The following is a 25,651-nucleotide window of genomic DNA, read 5'->3' as shown; positions in this document are numbered from 1 at the left end:
GCAGGACCCTGAGCTCATGACCTGAGCCAAAACTAAAAGATGAGGCTTAACTGACGGAGCCACCCAGAGGCCCCCAGAAGAAGTCATTTTTAAATGATTTTACTGTCTGTACCATAGTCACATTTAAGTTGGCAGAACCGCCTCCGGACAGACAAGGCAGAGACCTGTTATGCAAGGGAAAGTAAACGAAGGTTTTTTAAAGCTTGCGGAGAGAAAAGTGTCATGGTCATACAAAGATGGCTACAGGAGTCTCAGAGGATGGTGCCAGGGTGCGCGTGCGGGCAGGGGTGCTGCAATGGTAGTTGGTGGACGTGTGTTGCCCCGAGGCCACTGTTGTTTCTCAAGGGCAATCTCATGTGCCTGGAAGCAGGTCACTTGAAACCCAGATGTACGTGAGTGGGGTAAAACTTGCACAGGACAAATTCTACAAGTTCCCTGGGCAGGTTCTACGAATCTCTTCTGTGACAAATGGTAGCGGAGTTATGATTCTGCGAAGGGAATCCCATAAATGGACACCAGGGGAATGTTTCCAACCTGTGAAATTCCTAGCCCAAATCAGTAAAGAGCTATCCATACCTCGGCAAGTTCAGCTGCTCATGCAAGGATTTCTGAATGAAGCAGAGCAGGAAAGACTATCTGAACAGAAGAGTTCTGTGCTTCTCTCCAGGCAGCCCATCAGTGGGCTCCCTCGCCCCTCCAGCCACCCTCCGCTGTGCCAAGTCCTGCTCAGATTTTTCCTGGAGAATCTTTTCCTTCTTCTGTGTTTTCTTTAACCTCTAGAAGTCTCGTTGTCTCTTATCCAGCTCTGTGATGCTACAGGCAAGGGCATGTCCAGTCTGGGGAAGGTTGTCATGTTCGATGGGGTTTACACGCCTGTTGGTTATCTTAACAGCTTCATCCAAAGTAGCAAAGGAAGTTCGCTTTGAAGCTGCTCCTACTGCTTGGGCATTATTCCTCTTTAATTCAGAGGCATGGTCCCCACTTCTGGCTAAACCAGTCAGTTTGTAACTGTCAGTTCCTTCATGGTGATGTTCAAATACAAAGTTATCACCTGTGGCATTATCCTCGTGGGAACTTCACTCAGGCTTCACTTACACTGTGGATAACTGTGGGTGCCCAAGCCCCTCGGACTGTGAACGTGGCCTCGGCAAGTAAGGACAGCTTCTCTCTTTACATTTTGATCTCTGCCCTCTTCTTGAGGGTCTGGTGAAACCAGGGTGTTAAGGCATCACATTGTCTCTCTGGGAAGTTTTGACCTGTCTTGCTCCATTTAATCGAGACTTCCAGATGGAATGTGCCATCTGTGAGGGAGAGGTCTCCCCTGGGACTTTGTCCACTTTCTGAAGGTGACTGTTTGGCTCAGGTCTCCTGCAGCCGTCTCAGCCACAGTGCCTTCCTCCAGGAGGAGACTGCTTGTCGTGCCCATTCTCTAATGGGTGTGTGTTCAGTTTTGATGTAAATGCTCATGTTTTGTTAAGTTCGAGACCAACTTCTGTTTACTTGCAGACTCATGGGTAGTCTACTTTTGAATTCAACTGAAGTAAAAGCTAACATTTATTGAACACATACTTTGCATTGGGCACTGTTCTAAGTGACTTACAGGTTGTAGCTCCCTTGAGATATATGTGTGTGTGTGTGTATATACATATATATGTGTGTGTATTATGTATATATATTATATATATTATGTATAATATGTAATGTATATATATATTATGTATTATATATATATATATATAATTTTTTAATTTTTATTTGACTAAGAGAGGGCAGCAAGAGAGAGGGAACACAAGCAAGGGGAGTGGGAGAGGGAGAAGCAGGTTCTGCTGAGGAGGGACCCTGATGCAGGGCTGGATCCCAGGACCCTGGGATCATGACCTGAGCTGAAGGCAGACGTTTAATGACTGAGCCACCCAGGCGCCCTGCCCCCTTGATGCATGTTGTTTTCATAAACATCACTATATGTTGTTGTTCTAAATATGAACCATCCTTATAATTTAGTTTGCAAATCTAATTATCAGCATAAAGAAACAGGTTCAGCAATCCAACATTGCCTAGATTCGAACTGGCTAAGTTTTATTTGCGTTTGGTTGATTGAAATTGATCCAAGCTATTGGTGTCGTGAGTGTGCTTGAATCATGGGAGCCACTATTCAAGGGAAACAACATTGCTCACATTTTTAAAAGTTACATAGTACACACGTTTGTATTTGTTTTAAGTAAATACCCGATAGTATTTAATTCAATACATTCTATAGAAGAGATCTCCCAAACTTTAGTCTCACTCCTAAAATAAAGGCCCCCCTTAACCTCCTGACTTTGACCTTGGGGATTGCATGCCTCACTCTTTAACCTTTGGACTCCATGCTTGATGCTTTTCCGTAAAATAACTGTATTTCTTTCTCTGTTCCATCACTCTGGTCTTATGCCATCTTGGGGAAGCTTTGGGACACTGGCATCTGGTTAGACTGGGCAGGCAGAGCTCTATGTGGCTTGCCTACTCTCCCTCTTCCTGATATCAGGCCCAATCAATTCAAATCTAGGTCTCATCCCTTAATGGGAGGCTGTGCACAAGTTACCACTTGACTCTATTTCTTGTAGAAATGGGGTGGTGAGTCCCCTTCTCACAGGGCTGTAGTGAGATTTACTGATTATACACACACACACACACACACACACAGTCCATCACTGCGGAGTACTCAAATAGTAACTAAATAACTCTGGAAATAAGGCAGCTTTCTGCATTTCCCCCACCTTGGTCTCTGCTCTCAGGTTGTGATGTCCTATCCTCTGCCCCAGCCCCCCTCTCCTATTAGTCGGTAAAGGGGACTCAGACAGAGTGCTCCCCTCCCCTAGGAGCAGAGAATCTCTCATTGGTTGCCATCACCATGGCAACTCACTGTCTCCTCCCTCCACCCCACTCCCTTTCCAGAGCAGCAGATTGTGGAGTTCCAGACTTCTCAGCGCTGGGAGGGAGGAGGAAAGAGAAGCCAGGGGAGAGGGGTGAGGGGAGAGGCTCCCTTGACTGCAAAGCGTCTCCATGGTTCAGGTTCACTTGGATTCCTGATACTGGTCTGGCAGGCAGTGTGACCTCTGCTCTCTCTGCACATTCAGGCAACCATTTCGATATCCCTAGGCATTCCTGATTGCCTTTGAATTGGGCCAGTTCGGGACCAGAGGGTCTTGGTTTCTTGGCTTGTGGCATACATGATAAGCATGTTATTCCTGCAGAAGAAGGGTTTTCGTCCCGTTGCCTTTGCTGTTTGCTGTGGGTTACATGACCGGACCAGTGAGAGTGAGCTTGGTGGACTCCAAAGGCTGTCAGGGGCCATTCATTATTCTGGTCATCCCCTCCCCCCACCCTGTGGGGTTGCCCAGAGCTGGGCAACTAATGGGTGCTTTCCTTCCCTGGTGAGGGGGGTGGGAGTTGGAAGATAGAAGTCCCCATGGGGCCCCTGGAGAGGAGCACAGGGCACTGGGCAGTGAGTGGCCAACCAGTGGTTCCCAGCTGTGGGGTGCATGCCAAGGCCCAAGAACCTGCTTCCTCCCTGATGTGAGACGCTTGCAGAATAGGTACACAGCATGGCTTCTGTATGCACAGGTGGGGATATGCAGATGCTCTTTGGTGCTCTTGCAATTCAAAAACGATTTAAGAGCATGGGCTGAACAAAGGTGACTTTTGTCTGTTCTCAGTCAGCAGGGCAGTGGAGGTAGAAGGTAAGGGTCAGTGACATTGACTGTGGTAGAATAGATCCTCCCCTGGAAGGCTGAGGGGAGGACATCCTGATACCCGCTACCATGTAGATGAGCCTTGAGGACATGATGCTAAGTGACACAAGCCAGAAAGAAAAGGACAAATACTGTATGAGCCCAATTACATGAGGTAATATATGAGGTAATGAATTTGCTAGAATAGGCACATTCAGTGGAATAAAAAGTAGATTAGAGGTCACCAGGAGCCGGGGGGGGGGAGGGGAGTTAGTGTTTAATGGGGACAGAGTTTCAATTTGGGAAGATGAAAGAGTTCTGGAGCTGGATGGTGCTGACGGCTGCTCAACATCGTGGATGTGCTTAATGCCATCGACGTGTATGCAGAGAAATGGTTAAAATGGTTAAGTTTTGTGTCATGTGCCTTTTACCACAGTAAAAGAAATCCACCCCCTTCAAAAATGGAGGTGAGGTGAGGCAGAGTGCTGGAGCACGGCCATGGGAGTGTGGGGATGGGAGAAGACATTCAGTGAGGCTTTGAACAGAGAGGCATTCTAGAGAAGGGGTCTTGTTCCACAGGATGCCTGGCCCTGCTACTTCCGGTGGACCAGCAGGCTGAGAAGGTGACATCAGGGGCTCCCTGTCCTCATTTCCTGAGGGAACTAGGGAAGCCACCATGGTTGACCCCACCTCTCCCCTCAGGGGTCCATCTGTTTGAGGAGGTACCTGGGTAGTGATGCTCCTCAGCGTCAGTCATGGTCTTCTTACCTCTGGAAGGTCCGGGGGGAGGGGAGGGTTGGGTGGACTGTGAGGACCCACCAGTGCTAGTCACGTTGCCACAGAAGAGGCGTGGCCAATATCACAGCCAGGTGGCAAGAGGGAAACCCTGCTCTCCTGGGACCCACGTGCCATGCCCTCACGAGCTCCCAGGCCTGGGGTGTCTGCAGCCCCCTTTCTTGCATTCTGAGTCACCGCTCAAACCCACCAGCCCTCTGACAGAGCTGGAAACAGGCACCGAGCCCTCCAGAAGCTATTTTTAGGGTTCATCTGTTCTTTCTGATTTCTCCTCTAGATTCCATATTTTCCCACCCCCAGATCTGAAAGAGCTAAAGATTCTGGACATCATTCATCATTCCCCCCTCCAGGTGCTCTCCCTCGCTGGACAGCTCAGCTTGCAAGCTGGGCCTTCACCCCCACCTTCCTGTACCACTCCCTCCTTCTCTTCTGGATCCCCACCCACACCCTGCCCCCCCCCCGCCCCTACACCCCGGCTCTGGCTCTGTAGGCAGCATGGAAAGCAGGCTATTTGTCTGACATCATCTTCCACTCCCTGGCCTGCTAAGAGTTACTCACTCAGGCAATCCCTGCTCCGCCAGAGACTGTCCAATTGCCAAGCAACCCACTGTCGGCCAATCACCGAGCTCAGAGGTGATGTCATGGCGAGAGCGAGCAGTGGTGCTGATGTGGAGAGAAGCCCAGGGTACCACTAATTGAGGGAGTGAGGAAGGGAGCAGGTCGCTTCGAACAGGACTGCAGGTAAGTAGGAATGAAATGCAAATTATTTGAGGCTTTTCAGACAAAAGAAAAAATTAGCAGCGGCAGAGAGGAGAAGCAAGAGATCTGGCACTATTGTGCTGCCTTTGGTTTCACTCCATCAATTCAACTTTGTCAAATCCTGGGGGAAATGGGGTGATGTGTGAAAAGAATGGGTCTACCCCAGGGGTAAGGGCATGGCTAGAGGCAGTCCTTCTATTCCAGAGCTCAGGAGAGAGAGGGTGGGCGGGAATTGCCAGCGTTTCTTTTGGGTCGGATGTCCATGGTGAGTTTTTTCCTGCATAAAAATGTTCTGTTGCACAGGCAGAATGGTTTTGTTGAGTCTGTCTTCCCCTGAGCTGGCTCTGATGCCCAGACCCGCTTCAAGCTAGCAGCTGCTCTGGGTTTTACATTTCCTTTCTCAGCCACAGTTTTTCTTGGCTCCCTTTCCCCGTGTGTTTCATCCTTTTCTTTCTCCTCTATCTGCACTGGGTTACTTTTTGCTCCTGTATTCTAAGGATACAATGAGATCACCACCTCTTCCTTGCCCCGCCCCGCCCTGAGGTCAACCTGCTCCTACCTGGGCAGGGCCAGCGGGCTGTCAGGCAGCAAACTGCGGGAACCCACAACTGCCACACCCTGGTCCCCGCTAGTGGCCGAGCCGGCCCCTCCTTGCTCAGCCCACTGCCGTCACCAGGAGTTTAGGCATTGCTCTCTTCTCATCCAGGGGACCAGGACTAGGGATTTGCTGTCCAGTGGCCAGCTCCGTCCCCACGTGGCGTGCTGTCTTTGTCTCATTCCTCCCAGGAAGATACAGTTAGGTGTGGAGCAGTCCCATTGTCCTGGGGGAAAAAAAAATCAAACAAAAACAGGTCCCCTGAACCCCTTGGGAGGAGGTTCAGAAATATTGAGGCAGCCCAGGTCCGAACCCTCTGGGCAGGGATACATCCGTGTCCCAAGACCAAGAGAACACATTGGGAAGGGATGTCCAGCGGTGGACTACTGGAGTTCTGCCGGGTGGGTGGCAGGTTGAGAGGAATGTGGGAGAATCTGTCTCTACTGAGGCTGAGGCCCCCTCTAGGGGGAGGAAACCTCTCCCACAGGCAGGGAGTCAGGGTGCCAGGGGGAATGAGATCATCTACCAGATGAGGAGATAATCATAGTGCTGGAGCGAGAGGTGAGGAGGCAGAGGGGCAAAGTCTGATTAGCAGCTCCACTGAATGAAGCTAGAGCCTCCAGAGACCCTGCCCTGTCCTCTAGGGCCAGCCAGCACTCTCTCCTCAGCTTGTCCCAAGCCCCCACCTTGCTGCTAGGAAATGTGCTTGCATCCTCCTTAAAATCCACTTACCAGCATTGCCGGAGCACCTGTCAGCAGGTCCCTGTCCTGGGATCACCAGCTCCACCCAGGCCACTCCTGGAATAGATCTGGATTGGACAAGGATCTTTATTGCTAGATGGATCCACCAAAAGCATTGTAGAGAGTGAGCTCCCCACCACCGAGGGCATTCAAGCAGATGTTAGTTGACCATCCACAGGGTAGCTATAGAGATTTCTGCCTTGTGTTGGGGACTGGATCTAGATTAGTGTTTTTCAAACTGCAGACTGAGATCCAATAGTGTATTGTGAAGTCTGATTTATGGGTTGTAACTGGTATTTTTTTTTTTTTTCAAATAAAATGAGATAAGTGAGAATGGAAAAAAAGTCAAAACATATTCCATATAATAGAGTAAATATTTTCAATCATGATTTCTTAATTATGTATTTTCAGTTATGTAAATATTTATAAATATAAATAATGTTTATCTTTATAAACATATTTTAGAAATATTACTATAGTTAAAAATAAATAAGCACGTATTTACATATTTATGTTTATAGTTCAGTTATGTGTACACTTCTGTGTATGTATTTGTATCAGTGACTATAGGTATGTATGTCTGTCAGCGTTAAGGCAGGTATATCCTGGGTCATGATACAAAAATGCAGTTCTTTGTTGTTGGTCCCAGTAAGAAAAAAACACAAGCTCAGTGACCCTTATGATCTTTTCTAAGACTGTAAGCCTGTGGATAACTCTTACCAGACTATGAATTCTTTATAAAAATTTTTAATTTTGGTAAAATACACATGACACGAAATTTACCATATTAAACATTTTATGGTATCCAGTCCAGTGGTGTTAACTATATTCACATTGTTGGGCAACCATCACCACCATCCAGCCCCAGAAATTTTTTCATTTCTCCAAACTGAAACTCTGTCCCTGTAAAATACTAACTCTCCAGTCCTTCTCCCCCTGCCCTAGCCCCTGGCAACCCCCATTCTATTTTCGGTCTCTATGAATTTGATTACTCTAGGTACCTTATGAAATCTTGCAGCTTTTGTGTTTTTATGACTGGCTTCTTTCACTTGGTATAGCGTCCTCAAGATTCATCCATATCATAGACTGTGAACTTCTTGCAAGAACTGTCCTGCTCAAACACGTCCCAGTGACCATGTATCAAATAGGTGTCTAACATCCAAGTACTGTGTTAAGTGGAAAACTGTTTCTGTAGGGGGATAGTCCATTCTAAAGGGTATATCAAAAATTGAGAAGTCTGGTCTAATACAGTTCTTCCTGAGCAGAGGGTTGAACAGACACACTATTGGCCAGTGGGGTGGTGGGAGTGTCTTGCAATTTTTTTTGCTTAACATTTAGATTTCACTTTGGCTCAATAAAAGAAATCCCAGGGCCAACCAAGTTTGGCTGCCTTCCCTCATCCAACTAGGCCATTTAAACCACATTTGCCTGATGGGACATAAGTGTGCTGACAGATACGACTTCAAGTAGAGCAATAAAGATTGATAAACTGAGATCTGGAGAGTAAGGTGTGACAGGAAAGAAGGCAGAGAAGGAAGGTAAGAGGAAGGTAAAGCGAGAAGGACAGTGTCTGCATTAAACCAACCATACAGAAAGAACGGGAAAATTCAGATCTGTTTGTACTGTTGATTTTAAATAATGGGATGTTTTCAAAATCAATATCATAATCCAAGAAAAGCTTAATTTTTCCTGAAGTCTTAAGATCTGTTCTGCAGACCCCCTTGATCTCTTTATATTATTTCTCACTTAACTGGAGACTATCATTTGGAGGTACAGAATTTCCAGAGGTTTTGAAATCATAGGTAGGTAGAAATGAGCCATTTATTTGGGGAGGAGGATAGAAATTTGGGAAAAACTATAAAATATTCAAAATGTAATTTTGTATGCTCTGTAGAGAAACAAACTCTATTTCCACCCCCCCCCCCCTTTTTTTGGCTTGGCTAATAAACACTCTTCATTTATAATTTAATTTGCTTACTAAGTTAGAATTTGTTATATTTAGAGATGTGACAGTCTGGAAAAAGGTTATTTTTTTTCTTTTCTTTTTTCTTTTCTTTTTTTTTTTTTTTTTAGGAAGAGTATGGACAAAAAAAAATATCTTCTGATACTTTAAAAAGCATTTTGCAGGTTTTTACATCTTTAGTTCCACCAGGAAGACAGGAAAATACACAGATAAAGGTCCACTACCCCTGCTTCCCCATACACACCTACACGTCCCCCTTCCTCGCCTATGCTCTCTGGTCTTTTCTATCCATTCAAGCTGATGGTTGCCGTGTGTCCATGCCCTTAGGGTCCTTCTTTCAGAGGTAGGTTGTTGGAAGCAAGAGGACATAACAGATGGGAAAGGGTGGAGCTCTGGGATGATTGGCCTAATTTATGGTGGAGAACAGGCATCCCGGGAGTTCAGAGAACCAATCAGGGAATGTGAATCCAGAGAAAGGAGCTGAGTGCAGACTACAGGGTGAGAGAGGGGGTGGGGCAGGGTGTAGAGTTCCAGGGGATCGTTTGGGGGTCAATGCCCAGGTAGAAAGCAAGGTTGAAACCGAGAATGAGGAAGCAGGTCATAGATTCCATTAGCTAATAGCACTAACACAACTTACCTGACTGTTGATCCTGGGACAGACGTATCTGTCTTCATCACTTGCCACCAAACAGATAAGTAAGGACTCAATAAATATTCCATGAACCCTGCTTGAAGAATGTATTACCCCAGAAGTAGTCTAGCTAACCAAAACTTTTTATCAAATTAAAGAACTTGGGTACAAAACAGATATGGTATTGATAATGGTGAAAGAAAATACTAGAATTTAGATGGTTTGTCTAATTATTTTTCTTATCTAATTATTTTCTTTATTGGTGAGGGAGCTGGGGAGAGGGGCAGAGGAAGAGGGAGAGAGAGAGAATCTTCAGGAGGCTCTCACAACCCTGAGATCACAACCTGAGCCAAAATTAAGAGTCAGATGTTGAACCCGAGCCACCTGCGCTTCCCGAGTCTTTGTCTAATATAATCAACATATTTATAGAGCTGAATGTGAAATATGTGAAGGCTAAGGAACATGTCTATTAAATTTATCATTATATTACTTCTAAGCACCTTCCTAATGTGATATGTATAGTCAATTCTCAGTAAATATGTGTTGAATAAGTAATTTAAGAAAGAAATCAATAATAGTAATCCAGAACTGAAAATACAGATCCCTGTGACAAAATCAGAAGGTTTGTAGTGAAAGGAAATAAAAGCATGCAAAAGCTCTCATCTTTCACAAAGAAAACCATTAGATACTGTTTTCTTCTTAATATAATAAAACATAGATATAAATGATTTTTAACTTGGAGATTAAAACAAGATGTAAAACTTACAAAGCACTGGGGAAGAATGAAAGAATAAAGAAAACAAGAATAATATTGTAAAAGATGAGAATCTCTCTTGATTGTAGCTAAATGTGGACTGGAAACCTGGCTCTGCCCCTCCTACTTAGTATTGGGAAAGGCACCAACACTCTTGGGCCCTCTGTCTCTTCATCTGAAAAGCGTGGGAAATGAAGATGCTAGAGATCACCATGGCTCCTCCCATCTATGGGCAGAGAGCTTGACCTGTAGAAATGCCTACAGATCTATTGCTTGTTCTCTGCTGATGTGAAAATGATTTAATTTATTACACTTGGTAGGGCATGTATATGCTTTTGAACAGGACTTTCTGAGGCAATGCCTGTTGTAGAAGAGAACTCAGTGGTGAAAACTTTAAGCCCTCGGTCTGCCCATGGTTGGGGTGGTCAAACCTTTGTGCACCCTTCATCCACATGCCCTATGCGGTCATCCATCCTACTTACATTTACACTTGGTCTTGGATATGAGGAAGGACCATAGGACCTTGAAGACATTCATTCAAATCCCATCTATATCATTTTCTGCTTTCTGCTTGTAAGACTTTGGGCAAATCAAGTCACTTGACTGAATTAGTCATCAGTAAAATGGGTATAATAGACCCATTTTATAGGATTTGGAGAGAATGTAATGATAAAATATATATGCCCAATTTACAACTATCTAGAAATCATGGACATTAGGAAGAAAAAAAAAAAACTAGAAAGAAATGCCAACAGCAAAAAGCAGCGAGATGACAGGGATTTCTTTTCTGAAATAGGATATTAATATGTTTGTAATTAAAACATTACATATAAAATGTATATATGCACATACATGTACTTGAAAGTGCCTGGTAAACTGCAAAGCACTCCAAATATTGCTACTGTTGTGACTAGGACTCCGATTACAGGGCTTGTTCCATACTCCATGCTCCCAAGTACTCTGAGTCCAGCATCTCCCACGGTACCGGGTTCTCAATGCCTTGCCCTCCATCCAGCAACCCTGCATGGAAGTCCGTGCCCTGGAATTTTGCTTCCAATATGTTGATTCTTCCGTATGAATTAAATGGAAAATACGAGCAGCCCAGAAAGTGCCATCACTGTAGATTATTTGGGGCTGTCATTTTTTTAGACTTAATTTTCCTTCTTTGGCTGGCCTCCCAACATAGCTGTTACAAGGAGGAGGGGCTCCCTAGACTCTGTGCTTGCCAACAGGTGACTCCTCTTTATTTCCTAGAAATACGACAGAAGCTGCATTCCTGAGCCTGTTAGATACTGTCTGGAAGTTGCCTCTGACACTGGTTCCCACCATCTCATCTTCCGGAAGCCCTTAGAAGCAACCCCTGCGGGCGTGGTGATTGGACAACGCTAGCTCTCCAAAGCCAGCCAATCACACGCTATTGCGCTTTACCGCGTTGCCTTCTGTGGGTCTCACTGGTCCGGTCTTGGCCTGTGTTCTACTGGCTGCTCCTTCTCTCTTTATAACATGGTCCATGCTATATAATTCTCTGCTGGAGAATTGCCGTGGACCCGCAGGGCATCTGCAAAACTTTCCCAGACTCCAAATTCTCACCCTGGGGACCTGTTTCACATTTTCATCCCCCAAAACACCTGTGGTCATTTTAGGACCCAGCTGGGGGCTTGGCACAGAATTAAATATTCAATAAGTATCGTGGAAAGAGCCACATTCATGAAAAAATAATTTATTTCCCTTTTTTAAATCTCAGATAAGATGTAAAGTTTTCAGTCAAAGTCCTTTGATCGGCACAAAAATAACCACGGTTACTGTGCCGAGATAGGATTCCATGACATTTAGGTCACATGTACGGCTGATTTCAGGCACAGGAGTAACTTCAACAGGACTAGTAATTGGCATAGACCTAAAAAGCCACCTCCCTGTACCGAACATGTTTAGACGTCCCAGATCAGAGCTCACTGTGTCCATGCCCTGATTCCATGCCAGAGTCCCTCTATTTTCTACAGACACCCTCACCAGGGACCACTCTAGTCAAACCACTGGCATGTGCGTTAACTTTTCACCCTTCAAAAATAGTCCATTCCTTGCAGTGACAAAACACAGTCTTACTTGGGGAGTGTGGGTTGACAGAGGAACCTCAAGGGGATCAGGCATGCACCTAGTAAATGGTCATGGTGATAGAGCATCAGAGAGCTTGGTGTGCATCTCTATGGGCTCCTGGGCATCAACCACATTACAGAACACCTGGGAGCATGGGGTGCCATTTCTGGTCATGTAAAAAGTCCTTTAAATCCCCATCTCTTCATGCAGCTCAGGTGGGCCCCACATGGGTTTTCCCCTCATGTCCTGGTGTGTGGGAGGAGTGAAGGGATCAAGAAGAAGGGTAAGGGTGCTGGAATTCAAAGGTTTGGACCCTGGTCCCATCTCAGGGCGACCTTAGGATCTTTGATCCCCGGGGAGGAGTGTATTAGCACTTTGGAACGGACAATTGTTGGTTGTGTGGGATGGATATGTGCTGTTCAGTGTTTAGTTTATCCAGCTGTTGCCCACTGAAGGCGTGGAGCACCTCTAGTCTAGTGACTATCAAATAGTCCCACGTTTATTCCTGGGAGTGAGGCTGACCTAGTTGGGAACTTCTGGTCAGAAATTTACTCCACTCCACAGCTGATATTCTTATGTTCAAGGGGAAAACGGGGGGCTCTGACCTCTTTGTTTTAGACATCTTTCCCCCCACCATGCCACACAAGATCCCCCTTCAGTCAACAGCCTTAATTTCCAGACCTTCTCTCTCAGCCACCGTGTCTGCCAATCAAAACATACTCATTCTGCATCTCGTGTTTTTATGGCCTGGGTCTCTTCTCGTTTGGGTTATTGCTAACCAACTACTTCTACCAATTATGCTAATGGTTCCATCTATCAATAAAAATGTGTGATACTTTCTTTTCTATACATAGACTTAGATGCTGGAGCTGGAGTGAATGTATAGATTGGCTTGCAGGAAAACGGTACTGGTTGGGATGCAAACAGTCGAGGGCTTGTTCTAGGTGGGTCCTCGTCACTTTGTGCCTCGTCCTGGCTTCCAAACTTCCTCTCCTTATTTTTTCCCAAGGCTGATGCTGTCAGAAGAATCTTTTTGCTTGAGTAGCAACTAATGACAGAAATGGCTTTAGAATGAACACCCCAGGTCTGCCTTTCCCACTTGTAGGCTTTTGTATCATTAAACTCACTCCACTGAGCTTCAAGTTCCTTCTTACAAATAACCTCAGAGAACAAATTGGAATAATGCTTGTGAATTTTCTGGTACCAAGCAGGTGTTCATGATGTGGTAGCTATTCCTTTGGCTATTATCATCAGCATCACCATGTTCTCTCTCCTCCTTTAGTCCAAAGATGTCAGCACCTTCCTGCTGAATAGAATATAAAGAGCAAATGCTTTCCCTAGTCTGCTGGTTCCTCATCTTCTTATTGCTGGTCTACCAGTTGGTCCCAATGAGCCTTGCATGCAGCCCACTGGGCCTTCTCTGTTTCCCATTAAATCCTGTCCACATGCTCACACACTGTCAAGTTCCAAAGCCATGGCAGGGATAGAGGCACCTGCAGAATCTGATTCTTCACATGAAGATTAATTGGGATCATGTAGGTGACAGGAGTCGTAATCTGTGCTCCATGAGTAGAGGGTCTTAATTGTCCTGCCCAGGTCTGGTTGAAGGGCATGGTCCCTCATTCCAGGTACTACTCCTACATAAGAAGTCCAGCTCAGTCCCCTTTCTTTCTTAGAGTATCCTTCTCTGCCTCACTTCACTTACTTGGACCTCCAGCTTTAGATCCATTACCTAGGTTAAGTCTGATGCCATGCCCTCTCCTGCAAGGGCCCGCTGGCCCAGCCAGTCACCTCATTAATCAACTTGGCTATGAGCCAAAATTGTGTGGAATGGAGCCTTGTGACCAGGGATGTCACATCCAGGCCCTGTTCAGGGACCCACTGGTACAGTCAGGATCAGCTTGGCTCAGAGGAAAGAGGCCCATTGTGCTGCATAGCAAGCGGGGTGGGGCCTGGCAAAGAACACAAAGGCTTCAGGGAGGTGCACTTCAAGGCCAGTCGACCTGGCTTTAAATCTCTGCTTTTATACCTCTCTAACCTCATGACCCCGAGTAAGCCACATAAACCTTCTGGGCCTCTGGTTCCTCATCTGCAAATGGAGATTACAGTCCTTAATTGCCGAGCTGGTGAGGACCAGGGCAGGGACTCTGAAGCAGGGATGTGGGTGGTGGCTACCCTGATGGAAAAGGCAGAGAAAGGGAAATTCACATTCATTAAGTACCTCCTTTTTGCTGGATGCTGTAATGTGCTTTTCTCACGTCAATTGTGCAATGTGGTGCAGAATTAAGATGGAGAAAGCAAATTGGACATGTGAGTGACAGCTAGTAAGTGAGATCAAGTCTGAGTCTGACTCTGCATTGGTCTGGTCCTAAAGCTGAGCCCCCTGCCTTCCCCTCCCGCCCCCCATGGCTCCCCCACTCATCCGCTGCTCATCCATAGCTAGTACAGACCCCAGTTGCCAGAGGGAAAACACCTCATTAAGGAAGGAAAGGGGCTCTACATCAGTCTCAGAGTCCTTCCCCTTGTGAGCTGCAGGCAGTGAAGCTGTTGGCTCACACCAACCTGTGCTGGCACGGTGACCACCGAGGGTGATTGCATTAGTTGGCATTCTCCAGAGAAACAGAACCAATAGGACGCATACAGAAAGAGATTTATTATGATGGATTGGCTCATGTGGTTAGGGAGGCTGAGAAATCCCACAATCAGTCACCTGCAAGCTGGAGACCCAAGAGAGCTGGTGGCGTAATTCCAGTCCAAGTCTGAAGGCCAGAGAACCAGAGCTCTCATATCTGAGGGCTGGAGTAGATGGATGTCCATCTCAAGCAGAGAGAGTGAATTCATTCTTTCTCTACCTTTTGTTCTTTTAAGGCCCTCAACAGATTGGGTGAGGCCCACCCGCGTTGGGGACAGTCATCTTTTCTCAGCCTATCCACTCAAATGTTAACCTGTCCATGGGACACCCTCACAGACACCTTCAGAAATAATGTTCACCAGTTATCTGGGCATCCCTTAGTCCCGTCAAGTTGATACAAAAATTAACCACCACAGTGACCAAAGATCAAGTGGTCCCCATGATGACTGTTTACCACTGGCTATTCCTCAGTTCACTGGCTAGCAGCCTTCAGTAGGGCCCTGTCACCTACTATTTCATCTCTCCCTCCTCCTTCACACTCTCGGGTCCAGCATCAACCACAGACACAGAGCTTTCTCACGCCCCACCCCCACCTTGCTTGTGTTCCTTCCTTGGCACAATGCCCTCCCTGCTTAATTCCAATCATCATTTAAGACTTGGTTCAGGTACTGCTAACACCAGGACCCCTGCCTGGCTCCCCAGGGTCTCCCAGGTGCTGAGTATGAAGCCCCAACTTTGTGCTCCCACAATGATCCTGCATGCTGATTTCCAACTCTGCACCAACCACATTATGATGACATTATTCTGTAACAATGTTTTTTTTTTTCTCTCATAGTCCAGGGTTATGTTAATTGGGGTCAAGGAGTGCTTAAGACAAGAGGTTCTTGGTGGGTAGTGAGTGAGGGGCCATCTGGAGGAGTATTTTGACATCCTCTCTCCACTTCCTTCTGATCTCCTATCAGAACAGGCTGGGCAGGGAGGTCTGAGGGTGGGAATAGGGAGAAATTCAGGACACAGAGTTATTTTTTGAAAACCTCCCAAGTGATTCTGAATTAGGATTTGTCTCTCACCCTAGCCTTTGTTTTGGGCCAGCCATTAAGCTTTACAGAGAGAGAAATGAACACCTCTTGACACATACAGTTTTGGGAAATCTGTGTCTGATACTTAGGGAGACTTGAGACTAGAAAGCCAATTATGAAACTATCATTAGTGCATGGAAACTGAACTTGACTGTGGTGATGTTGAAGAGAGGATCTGGGTTTGGGAAAGGGAGAGTGGGTGTGTAGAGTTCCTGGTGGTGGGAGCAGACCAGGTGCCTTCTGGGATTCCCTCCCCAATTTTATAAAGAAATTCCGTATGCAAATAACATGTCAGTGGTAGAATACTCTCTTTCTCAGATTTGTGACGGAATCCTGAGTTGGTGACAGACCTACTTTGTGACTTTGAGCCAGATTCAGCCCTCACCATCCAGAAAACATGACCCTCGCTGGTAGGTACAAAAACTCTTTCTGTGAAGGTGCACCACAGCATAGGGTATTTCTGTACACACATATATGTACTTACATAGGCACAAAGAAGGATAAAAGACTGACAAGAAGTAGACCTAAGGGTTAAGGAAGTTATCTCTAGAAGATGGGTGGGATCACCATTGAGCTTTTCCTCCTTTTACTCATCTGTGTGTGTTTTTAAGAAGTTTTTACAATGCACATATATTATTTTGCGCTTAATTATGTTTTCAATTTGTAAAAAATGAGAATTTTTTCTCATTGAGAAATGAGAAATGAGGAGGAAAGTGCTTAAGCACTACATTGGGTTTAGCTGAGAACAGAGAGAGTCTGAACATAGTGGAGCTTAAAACCAGAAGCATTGGCCCTAGGGTGGTAGGGGTACAGGCAGGAGCACACGCCAGAGCCAGGGGAGGGGTGGGCTGGACTTCACCGTATCAGCTCTAGCCTGTGACCTCCTGGTTTTCAAATCCACTTCTGACACAAAGAGGCTAGGCAGTGGTGGGGCTACTCCTTCAGCCCTCATGGACACCAGCATGTTTGGCTTTGACCACTGCCCTGGGAAGGTCAGAGAAGACTCACATCCTGACCTTGCCTCTCAGTGAGGGGCAAGACTAGAGTGATGATGGTGTGGCTTCTTTACCTTTCAGAGATGCACTGCTGAGTACCTTGAGTAATATGGAGTGTAGATTTCCTGTATCTTGGAGCAAAGTAAATGAACTGTTCTGGCAAATGTGAGGAAAAAGAGAACTAGGTCCAGGGTGCCAGGCAGGGGCAAAGGCACTAGTGCTTGTGTTTTACCTGAAGGCATTTTGCATTCAGTGCTAAGAAGGGAAACAATGCACTGAGGAGAAGATGGGATCATCTGGGTGCTCTGGAAGGCTCAGGTTCTGATAAGATGGACAGAAGTGGACATAACAAACATAGGACGCACACGAAAATCCTAAACCAGGCTGCTCAGGGCAATGGAGGCTGGAGCCTCAGCCAAGGCGTAGGTCTGGATGGTTTAGATACCTCTGTGGAGCCTGGTCACCCCTGGGTGCTCGGTTATGCAGAGTCACAAGAAGGCTGACTTCTGAGTCTAGGAGGGGGTCACCATGTTGTCCTACTGGTGTTTCTGCAGCCTACAAAGAGAAGATGAAGGAGCTTCCACTGGTATCCTTGTTCTGCTCCTGTTTTCTGGCCGATCCCCTGAATAAATCATCCTATAAATATGAAGGTAAGTGAGGGCCGCCGCTGAGAGAATAACTTGTGGAGGGTGTCTGGGCTCGTATCCATGAGTACCACACTCTTGTCCCAGTTTCATGAAACTCTCCTTCCCATGTCACATTCTCTTTCCCAGAGCAAGTAAAACCTCCACAGCTTATTCTGAGGGTCTAAACACCATGAGAAGGCAGGTGTGGGGCTGCTACTGGGGGATTAGACAGCAGGTGAAAATCTGAATCAGACCCTCTGCAGAGCAATCTTGATCTTAGCTTTTCTTCCTTCATTTAACAAATGGATGCTGTGGAGGATACAGAAGTGAAGCAGACAGAGATTCTACTCTTGGAGAGCACCTAGAATAGAAGACAAGATGCAGTATGAATCACTAGATTCCACGGTTGACAGGCCTCCTCTGGGAATGGTGGAGAATGTTCTGAGAGTCCAGAAGTAGAGAGAGGGCTTCTACCTGCAGTCACCCAATGAGGGTAACCATGCTGACAAGGACCTGTGACAGGTTCCAGGACACTGGCAAGAAGCACTGAATGGCCATGTTCTGACCAGAGAGGGGCAGGGAACAGGACACCTTTTAATTTTCCAGGGATTAAAAGGAAGGGACAGATTTGTTCTGGAAATGAGAGATGAGAGTGCTTGGGTTACCTGAGATTGTTCTTTCTGTCTAGGCTGGTGTGGGAGACAGTGTAGGAGGAAAGATCAAAGCCAGCGGAAAGACAGTGCTGACTGGAGAGAAAGAAGAGAGCAGGGTAGGAGGGAGCAGGGGAGAGGTGGCAACAGGCTGAGCCATCAGATTGGTAGTGGGACAAGGAGTGGGGTGGTGGGTGGTGGGCAAATACACCACTGTTGGCCACCACTGAGGACAATTTGAGCAAGAGCTCAAGTATGGGAGAAGCCTTGTGGCAAAAGCAAAATCATTTGCTATAGCCATTATTAGAAGCCACAAACCCTGGGGCACCTACTCTTGGAGCCTGGGCCCTTGCTGTGGCTACCAATTCCTTGAGCCCCATTGAAGCCCACTGACTATTAGGTACCAGGTTCAGGGCCAACCCAGAACCCTGGTCATTGATTTGCATTGGGGACCCCAGATCTCCCATATATGTATGCATGTGTGCATGCTTTTGGAGGGCCAATCTAGTCTACAGAGAGTAAGTAGCACGTTTCTTGCTCTCTTCAGCAGATACAGTGGACCTGAACTGGTGTGTAATTTCTGACATGGAAGTCATCGAACTGAACAAATGTACTTCGGGCCAGTCCTTTGAAGTCATCCTGAAGCCACCCTCCTTTGATGGGGTTCCCGAGTTCAATGCCTCCTTACCCAGGCGGCGAGACCCATCACTGGAAGAGATCCAGAAGAAACTAGAAGCAGCTGAGGAACGAAGGAAGGTAAGTGCCGTCGTTTCTTTCTTCCAACTCAGCATGACAGGAGGGAGCTGGACAAGATAAGAGGTGGCTCTGAGCTGGGGTCAGGTCACCACCAACCTACAAATATTTAAGTAGCACCTCCTATATACAGGGAAGATTATGAGGAACCATTGAGGGAAACAAAGAAGTAAAGGTCCCTGGTCTCTAGGAGCTTACAGCTTGGTTAGAGGGGTAAGGCATTGCATGACTATGTCCATGAGGTGCACACTAACAGGAGGAAGACATTGACAAACACTAAAGATTTCTATAAAGGCTAGACAATCAAGGAAAGGGCTCCTTAACTGGGGGAAGGTGAAGGTCATGGTGTTGTATTCTTTCATTCCTTTGTGTGTCCTTCTGTTTCCTAGTGATTCTTATGTCCCAACTCCGGTGCCATCTTTATGTAAGCTTTCCATCTTTGAAGCAGAAAAAAATCTTCTTTCACTTGGATTTAATGGCATTTCCTTTCTACCTTTTAAGGCATATGTCACATGCTAGTCTGGATTAGAGTCATACACACACACACACACACACACACACACACACACACATATCTCCTCTATGAGACTTTTTTTCTTTCCCAAGTTGCTAGGATAGTACTAATAGTACTATATAGTCACCTAATATTGGTGAATCAATGAAGGAAGGAGGGAGTGAATGAAGGCATTGAGGAAAATCAAAAAACAAACAACAACAACAACTGAGGGAATGGTGGGAGAATCCAGAAAGTGTCCTTGTTTCTTGCCAATGGGCCAGGGACCAGGCTCAGGGAGGTATGTGTTCTGGGTATAGAACTCTTATGTTTTGGTGGTGAAAACACACCGTGGCATGTTCACCTTCAAGGGTCTCTTTCTCCCTTTGTGCTGCCTCAGTATCAGGAAGCTGAGCTCCTGAAGCACCTGGCAGAGAAACGAGAACATGAGCGAGAGGTGATCCAAAAAGCCATTGAGGAAAACAACAACTTCATCAAGATGGCTAAGGAGAAACTGGCTCAGAAGATGGAATCGAATAAGGAGAACCGGGAGGCCCACCTTGCTGCCATGTTGGAACGGCTGCAAGAGAAGGTAAGTGTTCTTGGTGAGAGAGGAGACTCCTGGAACACTCTCTTCCTTCCAAGGCAAGTATAAAGGACCTACATATTATTTCAGGTAGCAAACAGCCTCAGGTAGGAAAGGGGGTATTTCTGTTAGGCTGGATCTTTACAGAGTTTCAAGGGATGTTTTGGGAAGTCATAGGTAAGAAACATGAGCTGAGCTCTGGAATTCCTTGGGGGATATTATGCGCAGTTACACAATTGAAATTTCTCATTGTCTTAGGGAGATCAGACCTCTTATCTCTAGAGAAAGCCTGCCTAATGCAAGAGAGTAAGGACGAACTAGCCGTTGTACATTCCTGGCTTCATCCTTGAATGGACCAATTCAATTTAATGAAAGATGATGACTTGGGCTCTTGGCTCTAAGCCAAGGACTTGATAAGCTGAGTTGACCATTGAGCAGGAAACATGATTCTCTCCAAAACTCTTGATTGGGACTGAGTGAGTCACGGTTCTTTCCAATATTCTGCCCTTTGTCAATAAACCTAATGGTGTCACCTACATAAGAGAAACGTGAGAGACTGGGATTGGTCCCACGTGTCAGCAGAATAACAGCCCGTTCTGCTGAGAACACGTTGGCCTCATTTCCTGAGTCTCAAGGCTGCCCCAGTTTCTCCTGCAGCTCCTGGGAGAGCTCCAGCTCTGTGTTTTATTTCCAGGAGCCGCCTGCTGCGCGGTGACTCCCGGGACCCGATCGGTGGCCTCGTCCCATGGTGAGCAGCGTGGTCCCCACTCCTTCCTGCCCATCCACCTAGAGTCTCAGGCACTTGGCAACAGTTGCTAGAAAGACTGGTTTCTTTACAGGGGATCTGAATGTTGCATAGACCTTGCAGCTAGCCAGCATGTGGCAGCCCTTTCACTCTCACACTCTGCCCTAATAGGGGCAGTAAGGCCTCCACCAAGTATCATATGGGAGGGAAGTGATCTGGGTCTCACTTCAGTCTTCCCCAGTTGTTGATGGATGGCTAGGAACAAACTCTTGCAAGAAAAAAGAAAAAAATCTGGGATTGCCATAAAGTGGGGGATGGGCACTCAGGACAAACCCAGAAGAAATACTAGAGGCTAGAGCCACGATATGGTATTTTAAAAAATGGCAAAAACAGTTTTACTTCTTCCTACTCCCATCCTAACAACAAATCCATGAAGTAAGCAGAACAACGTTATCCTTATTTAATTGATAGGGAAACTATGTCAGAGAAGGTCGAATACCTTGGCCAGGGTCACACAGCCCTTAAGCAGTGCAGCTGGGACTAGAACCCAATTCTCTGGCTGTGTAATCCAGGGGACTCTTTCAACCCTGTTTCAGGGGGACCAGCCTACAATGGTCCCATTAGCCTTTTGCCAGAGAGGGGACAATCAGAGACCAAAGAAAACCCAGAAATCTAGAGTTGGTACTTCTTCACCAAGTACCAAGTGAAGAAGTACCTCCTTACCTGAATGGAGGTCGATTCCAAGGCGAAGAGTTTGAGATATGCCCCCCATCTGAAGTAATAGCTATGGAGGTGGAGTAAGACTCAAAGAAGCAAGATGTTAGAGTCAGAATCTGAGTGGGCATCACTCCTTGGGGACTGTGACCCTTGGGCACCGAGGAAGGTGGGAGGTGTGGTAACAGATAGGTATGTGGCTTCTGCCTGCTCCAAGTCAATGTTTTCTGTGTCAGTATCTGCATGGGTCACTGACCATCCACATCAGATTCACCGGGTATAGAGTTTAAAACTACAGATCCTTGGGAGCCTACTGGTCTACCATCACTGGCTCTCTAGGGATGGTTCCTGAGGATCCAGCAGTTTAACCAATTCCCTAGATTTTGCTGATAATGCATAGCAAGGTTTAGAAACATTATCCTAGACACACCACTACCCACACTCTGCCCAGGGCAGTGGAAAGTTCTAGGGTCTTCTCAGGGATGGATTCATGGTTTTCAGTCTATCCTGGGCTCCTGGTCTGCCTCAGTAGGCCTACTCCAGGCTGACTTTTGATATCTGAATATGATGCTATTTGGGTGATTGCCAGGGTCTGGCAGAGATGATATTTATCAAGCACCTGCTGAGTGCAAAGTACCATAGGCGGAACTGGGAAATATAAAGGAGAAAAAGGCGTGCTCCCTGCCTCCAGGGAAGTCACCATCCAATAGAGGACCTAGACAGATGCACAATGAGCAGTGACGTAAGGCAGACCATAATGTGTCCTAGAGGGGAAAGCTAAAATCACAGAATTCTGGAGGTAAAAAGAACTTCTGGTTTAGGCCCTGTCTTTAAACACCAGAGAGCCAAGTTCTGACTGATGAAGTGGTTGGTCAAGGTCACACAGCTGATGGGTCTTTGAGGTCAGATCCCATCTTTTGGTTTGATTATGCTGTCCGGCAAAGACGGTTCTCATACGCCACTTATGAGAGTCCACTTTTTGGAGTTGGGTGACATTTCCAAAAGTTCCCCAGTCAATTTATATTTAAGAGCCCTCATCTTTCACCATGGGGCTGAAGAAAACAACTGAGGGGTTGGACAGAAGTGAAAGCAGCGGTCACGCTGCAAGTGTGTGTAGGGGACATTTGTAATGAGGCCTGTCTGTTCCACCTGCTCCTCCGGTGTAGCTGCACTGAGCTGCTCCTTACAATAAGTCAACCCATGCACTCAGTGCAAGCCCAGGAGGGCCAGGTGAAGGAGGGGGAGGCTGGTGGAGTCTGAGGTTGCTGTGAGGTGGGTCCCCCTGGGGAGGTTGGCCCCAGTCAATGAGCTCCCTGGGGCCGTACCAGTCAGCTCACTCACCTGCCTCCTACCAGTCTTGCCCCTTCTCAGGACATCTTTGCAGACCTTCCTCATCACTTCCTGCAGCTGCAATTCTTACTTTGGGTTCTCTTGCCCCTCGGCTTCCTTTTTATCCCTGGGGAAGCCTGTGTGACCTGCCCTTTTCACTCCCTTCCTTCTCAGGACAAGCACGCAGAGGAGGTGCGGAAAAACAAGGAGCTGAAGGAAGAGGCCTCCAGGTAAAGCCCAGAGGCCAAAGAAGTTTCCAGAACAGCCGGACAGCTCCAGCAGCTCCGCAGTTCCCAAGGCAGCCTCGTCCGCCGTCGGCTGCTCTCCCAGCACTGGGGTTTGGGGGGAGGGGGGTGGCCAGGGGTGTTTCCTCTGCTTTTGGTGTTTGTACATGTAAAGAATTGACCAGTGAAGCCATCCTATTTGTTTCTGGGGAACAATGATGGGGTGGGAGAGGGGAGAGAAGGAGAGAATTTGGGAAAGGAGGTAGAGAAGAACTCATGGACATTGCAACCCTGCCCACCACAGACTCAGGTCAAGTCCTTGGCTTTTCTTCACAGTGAACATCCAGGCACCCTGTCGAGGGAAGCTACAAATGGGGCAGTAGAAGTACCAAGTGAAGGGTGGGGTCTTGGGTGACGGTGTGGCTGCAGGGCATGGAAGGAGAAGCCCAGGGAGTGGGTGGGGGGCCCGGAGGTCTTGCTTCCGCCCTGCAACAGGTGGGATGAGGTCTGAGTGTGTGTGTGTGTATTAACCATCATCTTTTGATCATCATGACCAATGAAATATTTACTCCAGGTCTCCTGTTCTTTATTTTCTGAATTTGTCCTTTGAGTGTTGGACAGAGTATTCTTGGGTTTCTACCCCTAGGGTGGCTGATGTCCCTTTTTTTCCTTAGTTGGACCATCAGAGCAACTGAAAGGTGCTAGGTGAGGTGGGTTAAACATGGCAGCCTTCGGCATAATGGAAAAATTTGCTTTTGCTTTTCTTCTTCTTCATTTTTTTAAACCCCCTTTGTGGGTTGTCCATTATTGGATTGAGTTCACTGAATTGATGAGGAAAGAAATTCCAGCCTGCCTTCTGTGGATTGGCATTCCAATCATCCTCAACACACACAGTAAGAAGGTTCCCATTCCTTTGCGAGTGTGGGATTCTAGGTGGTCATAAAAGTGAGCAAGGAAATAAAATGTTTGTTAATGGAATGCAGAGGGATCATTTCAGACCCACCTTATCCAAAACACTAAACCATGACTGGGAAAGGAGTTTCCTTCTTCTTCCTTGCAAACAGGGCCACAGCCTGCAAGAGCAAGGGGTCTCCCCCTGGCCCACACTCTTTGTAGCTTTGGACAGCTTTATAAATAAACCTTTTGGTAAATCTCCCCACCCAACCCACCAGTGGTACTGCATTTGGCTTCTTCATTTTAGGAGGGGATGACAGGAGGTTCATTGATGATGAGGATGAGCCAAGGAGGAAGAAGATAATGGCAGTTAACACTTCAGCAGCACTTACTAGATGCCCGGCAGTTTTCTGGGTATATATCTATGTCTATCTCTACATCTATCACTTCATCCTCACAACACTACCCAGGAGTACTCTTATCCCATTTTGCAGACTAGGAAACTGAGGCATACAAAGGTTAAGTAACTTCATCAGGGTCATGCAGGCAATATATAGGTGAATTGGGACTTGAATTCTGGCCATTTGTTCCCAGAGTCCAAGCCCTTGGTGGCTGTACTCTGCTGTTTCTCAACACTTCCAAACTAGAATGTAAGTTCCAGGAGAGTATTTCTCAAAGTGCCAGTTGTGGCTCATTAGACTGTGATATCAACTTAGTGGGTGCCACCTAACCTTAATTTTTTTTTTTTTTTTAATGGAATAGACTAGGAAACAAAACATCAAAGTGACTGCAGGCAACAATGGAGATAGTGTTTTGGAGAAGTTGTGTTTCAGTTTTACATTTGCACATGTGTGTTCTAGGTCACAGCATAAGATGTATTTCTTTCTGGGAGTTGCAATCCAAGCTCCTTGAAAGTCACTGCTCTCCAGTGAATGTGGAGATCAGACTTATAGCCCCAGGGGCTTTAGAAGCTACTGTGCTTGAGAAAGTGAGAGGCTTGGGGCCATGCCATCTAGAACTGTCTGCCTCTGAGTAAAAGGAGACAAGAATGGCTTAAGGATCTATTCCCACAAATCTACCCCACTAGCATCTCCGTCCTGCCATGGGAAAACCCAAGACTGGGAGGAAGCTTCATTCCCACTATTCTCTTTCACCAAACACTTGTACTTAGCATTCATACCTTGTTCAACCCTATGAATCCACCTTGCCATCCTTTGCAAAGGCAATTCTCTTACTTGGGTTGCTCTTCCCTGCCTTGCTGAATATTAATTCTTAACCATTCTTTTAAAGTCATCTCAGATATTAAGTTCCCTGACTTCATCAATATTTGGTACCTTTTACATGGTTTGATTACCATGTAATTATTTGTTTACCTATCTCTCTCATCTATTAGACTTGAAGTTTCTTGAAAGCAGGAACCAGTTTTATTATTCTCTGTGTCCTAGGCACTGGTTGCTCCAGAATTTCTTCATAGGATGGGATTATGGGCAGCAATCTAGTTAAAAGAAAGGTCAGGCCACTTGTCTTCATTGGTATAGCATTTTACTGAAGCACTGTATATAAGACCCAGAAAACACACTCAATTGCATATCAAAGAATATGGCTGATCTAGATCAGGCAGAAAACTACAATCTGTCAACAAGATACCCCTGGGTCCCACTAATCCTCAGTGCCTGACGTTGAAAAGTGAAAACTCCAATTATGTGCTCAGCATGGAGCTAGCTTCCAAGCATTAAAAAGGATTCCTACATTGAAAGGTTTACACACCACTTGGGATGCAAATGAAATGTCCAATGTGGCAGATCTTAATTTTTTAGTTTATATCAAAATATCTCTGAGAGCTTGTTAAAATGTACATTACCAAGTATGTTACAAACAGTGGGTGTTTATAA

At 46.3% G+C, this 25,651-nt stretch overlaps 1 protein-coding gene across 4 annotated transcripts; it reads left to right on the top strand.

Moving 5' to 3' along the window:
- The first annotated feature begins 5,156 nt into the window (after nucleotides 1-5,156).
- STMN4 (stathmin 4) lies at nucleotides 5,157-23,433 on the top strand. 4 transcript variants are annotated; one of them, XM_082727847.1, is made up of 8 exons: nucleotides 5,157-5,243; nucleotides 16,069-16,160; nucleotides 17,300-17,395; nucleotides 18,060-18,140; nucleotides 18,569-18,777; nucleotides 19,668-19,859; nucleotides 20,548-20,601; nucleotides 22,816-22,938. In XM_082727847.1, exons 2-7 carry the CDS (start codon nucleotides 16,148-16,150, stop codon nucleotides 20,566-20,568), a joined length of 612 nt encoding a protein of 203 aa, XP_082583973.1. In that variant the 5' UTR covers nucleotides 5,157-5,243; nucleotides 16,069-16,147; the 3' UTR covers nucleotides 20,569-20,601; nucleotides 22,816-22,938. The 4 variants fall into 4 exon arrangements, with proteins under 4 accessions (XP_082583973.1, XP_082583972.1, XP_082583975.1 ...); XM_082727846.1 differs by lacking the exon at nucleotides 20,548-20,601 and having other exon boundaries at nucleotides 22,816-23,433; XM_082727849.1 differs by lacking the exon at nucleotides 18,060-18,140.
- The last annotated feature ends 2,218 nt before the right edge of the window (nucleotides 23,434-25,651 follow it).

This window comes from Mustela nivalis, assembly GCF_964662115.1.
Source record: "Mustela nivalis genome assembly, chromosome: 4".
Lineage (NCBI taxonomy): Eukaryota > Metazoa > Chordata > Mammalia > Carnivora > Mustelidae > Mustela > Mustela nivalis.
Note: the sequence above shows the minus strand (reverse complement) of the source record. Positions and strands in the feature narration are given on the sequence as shown.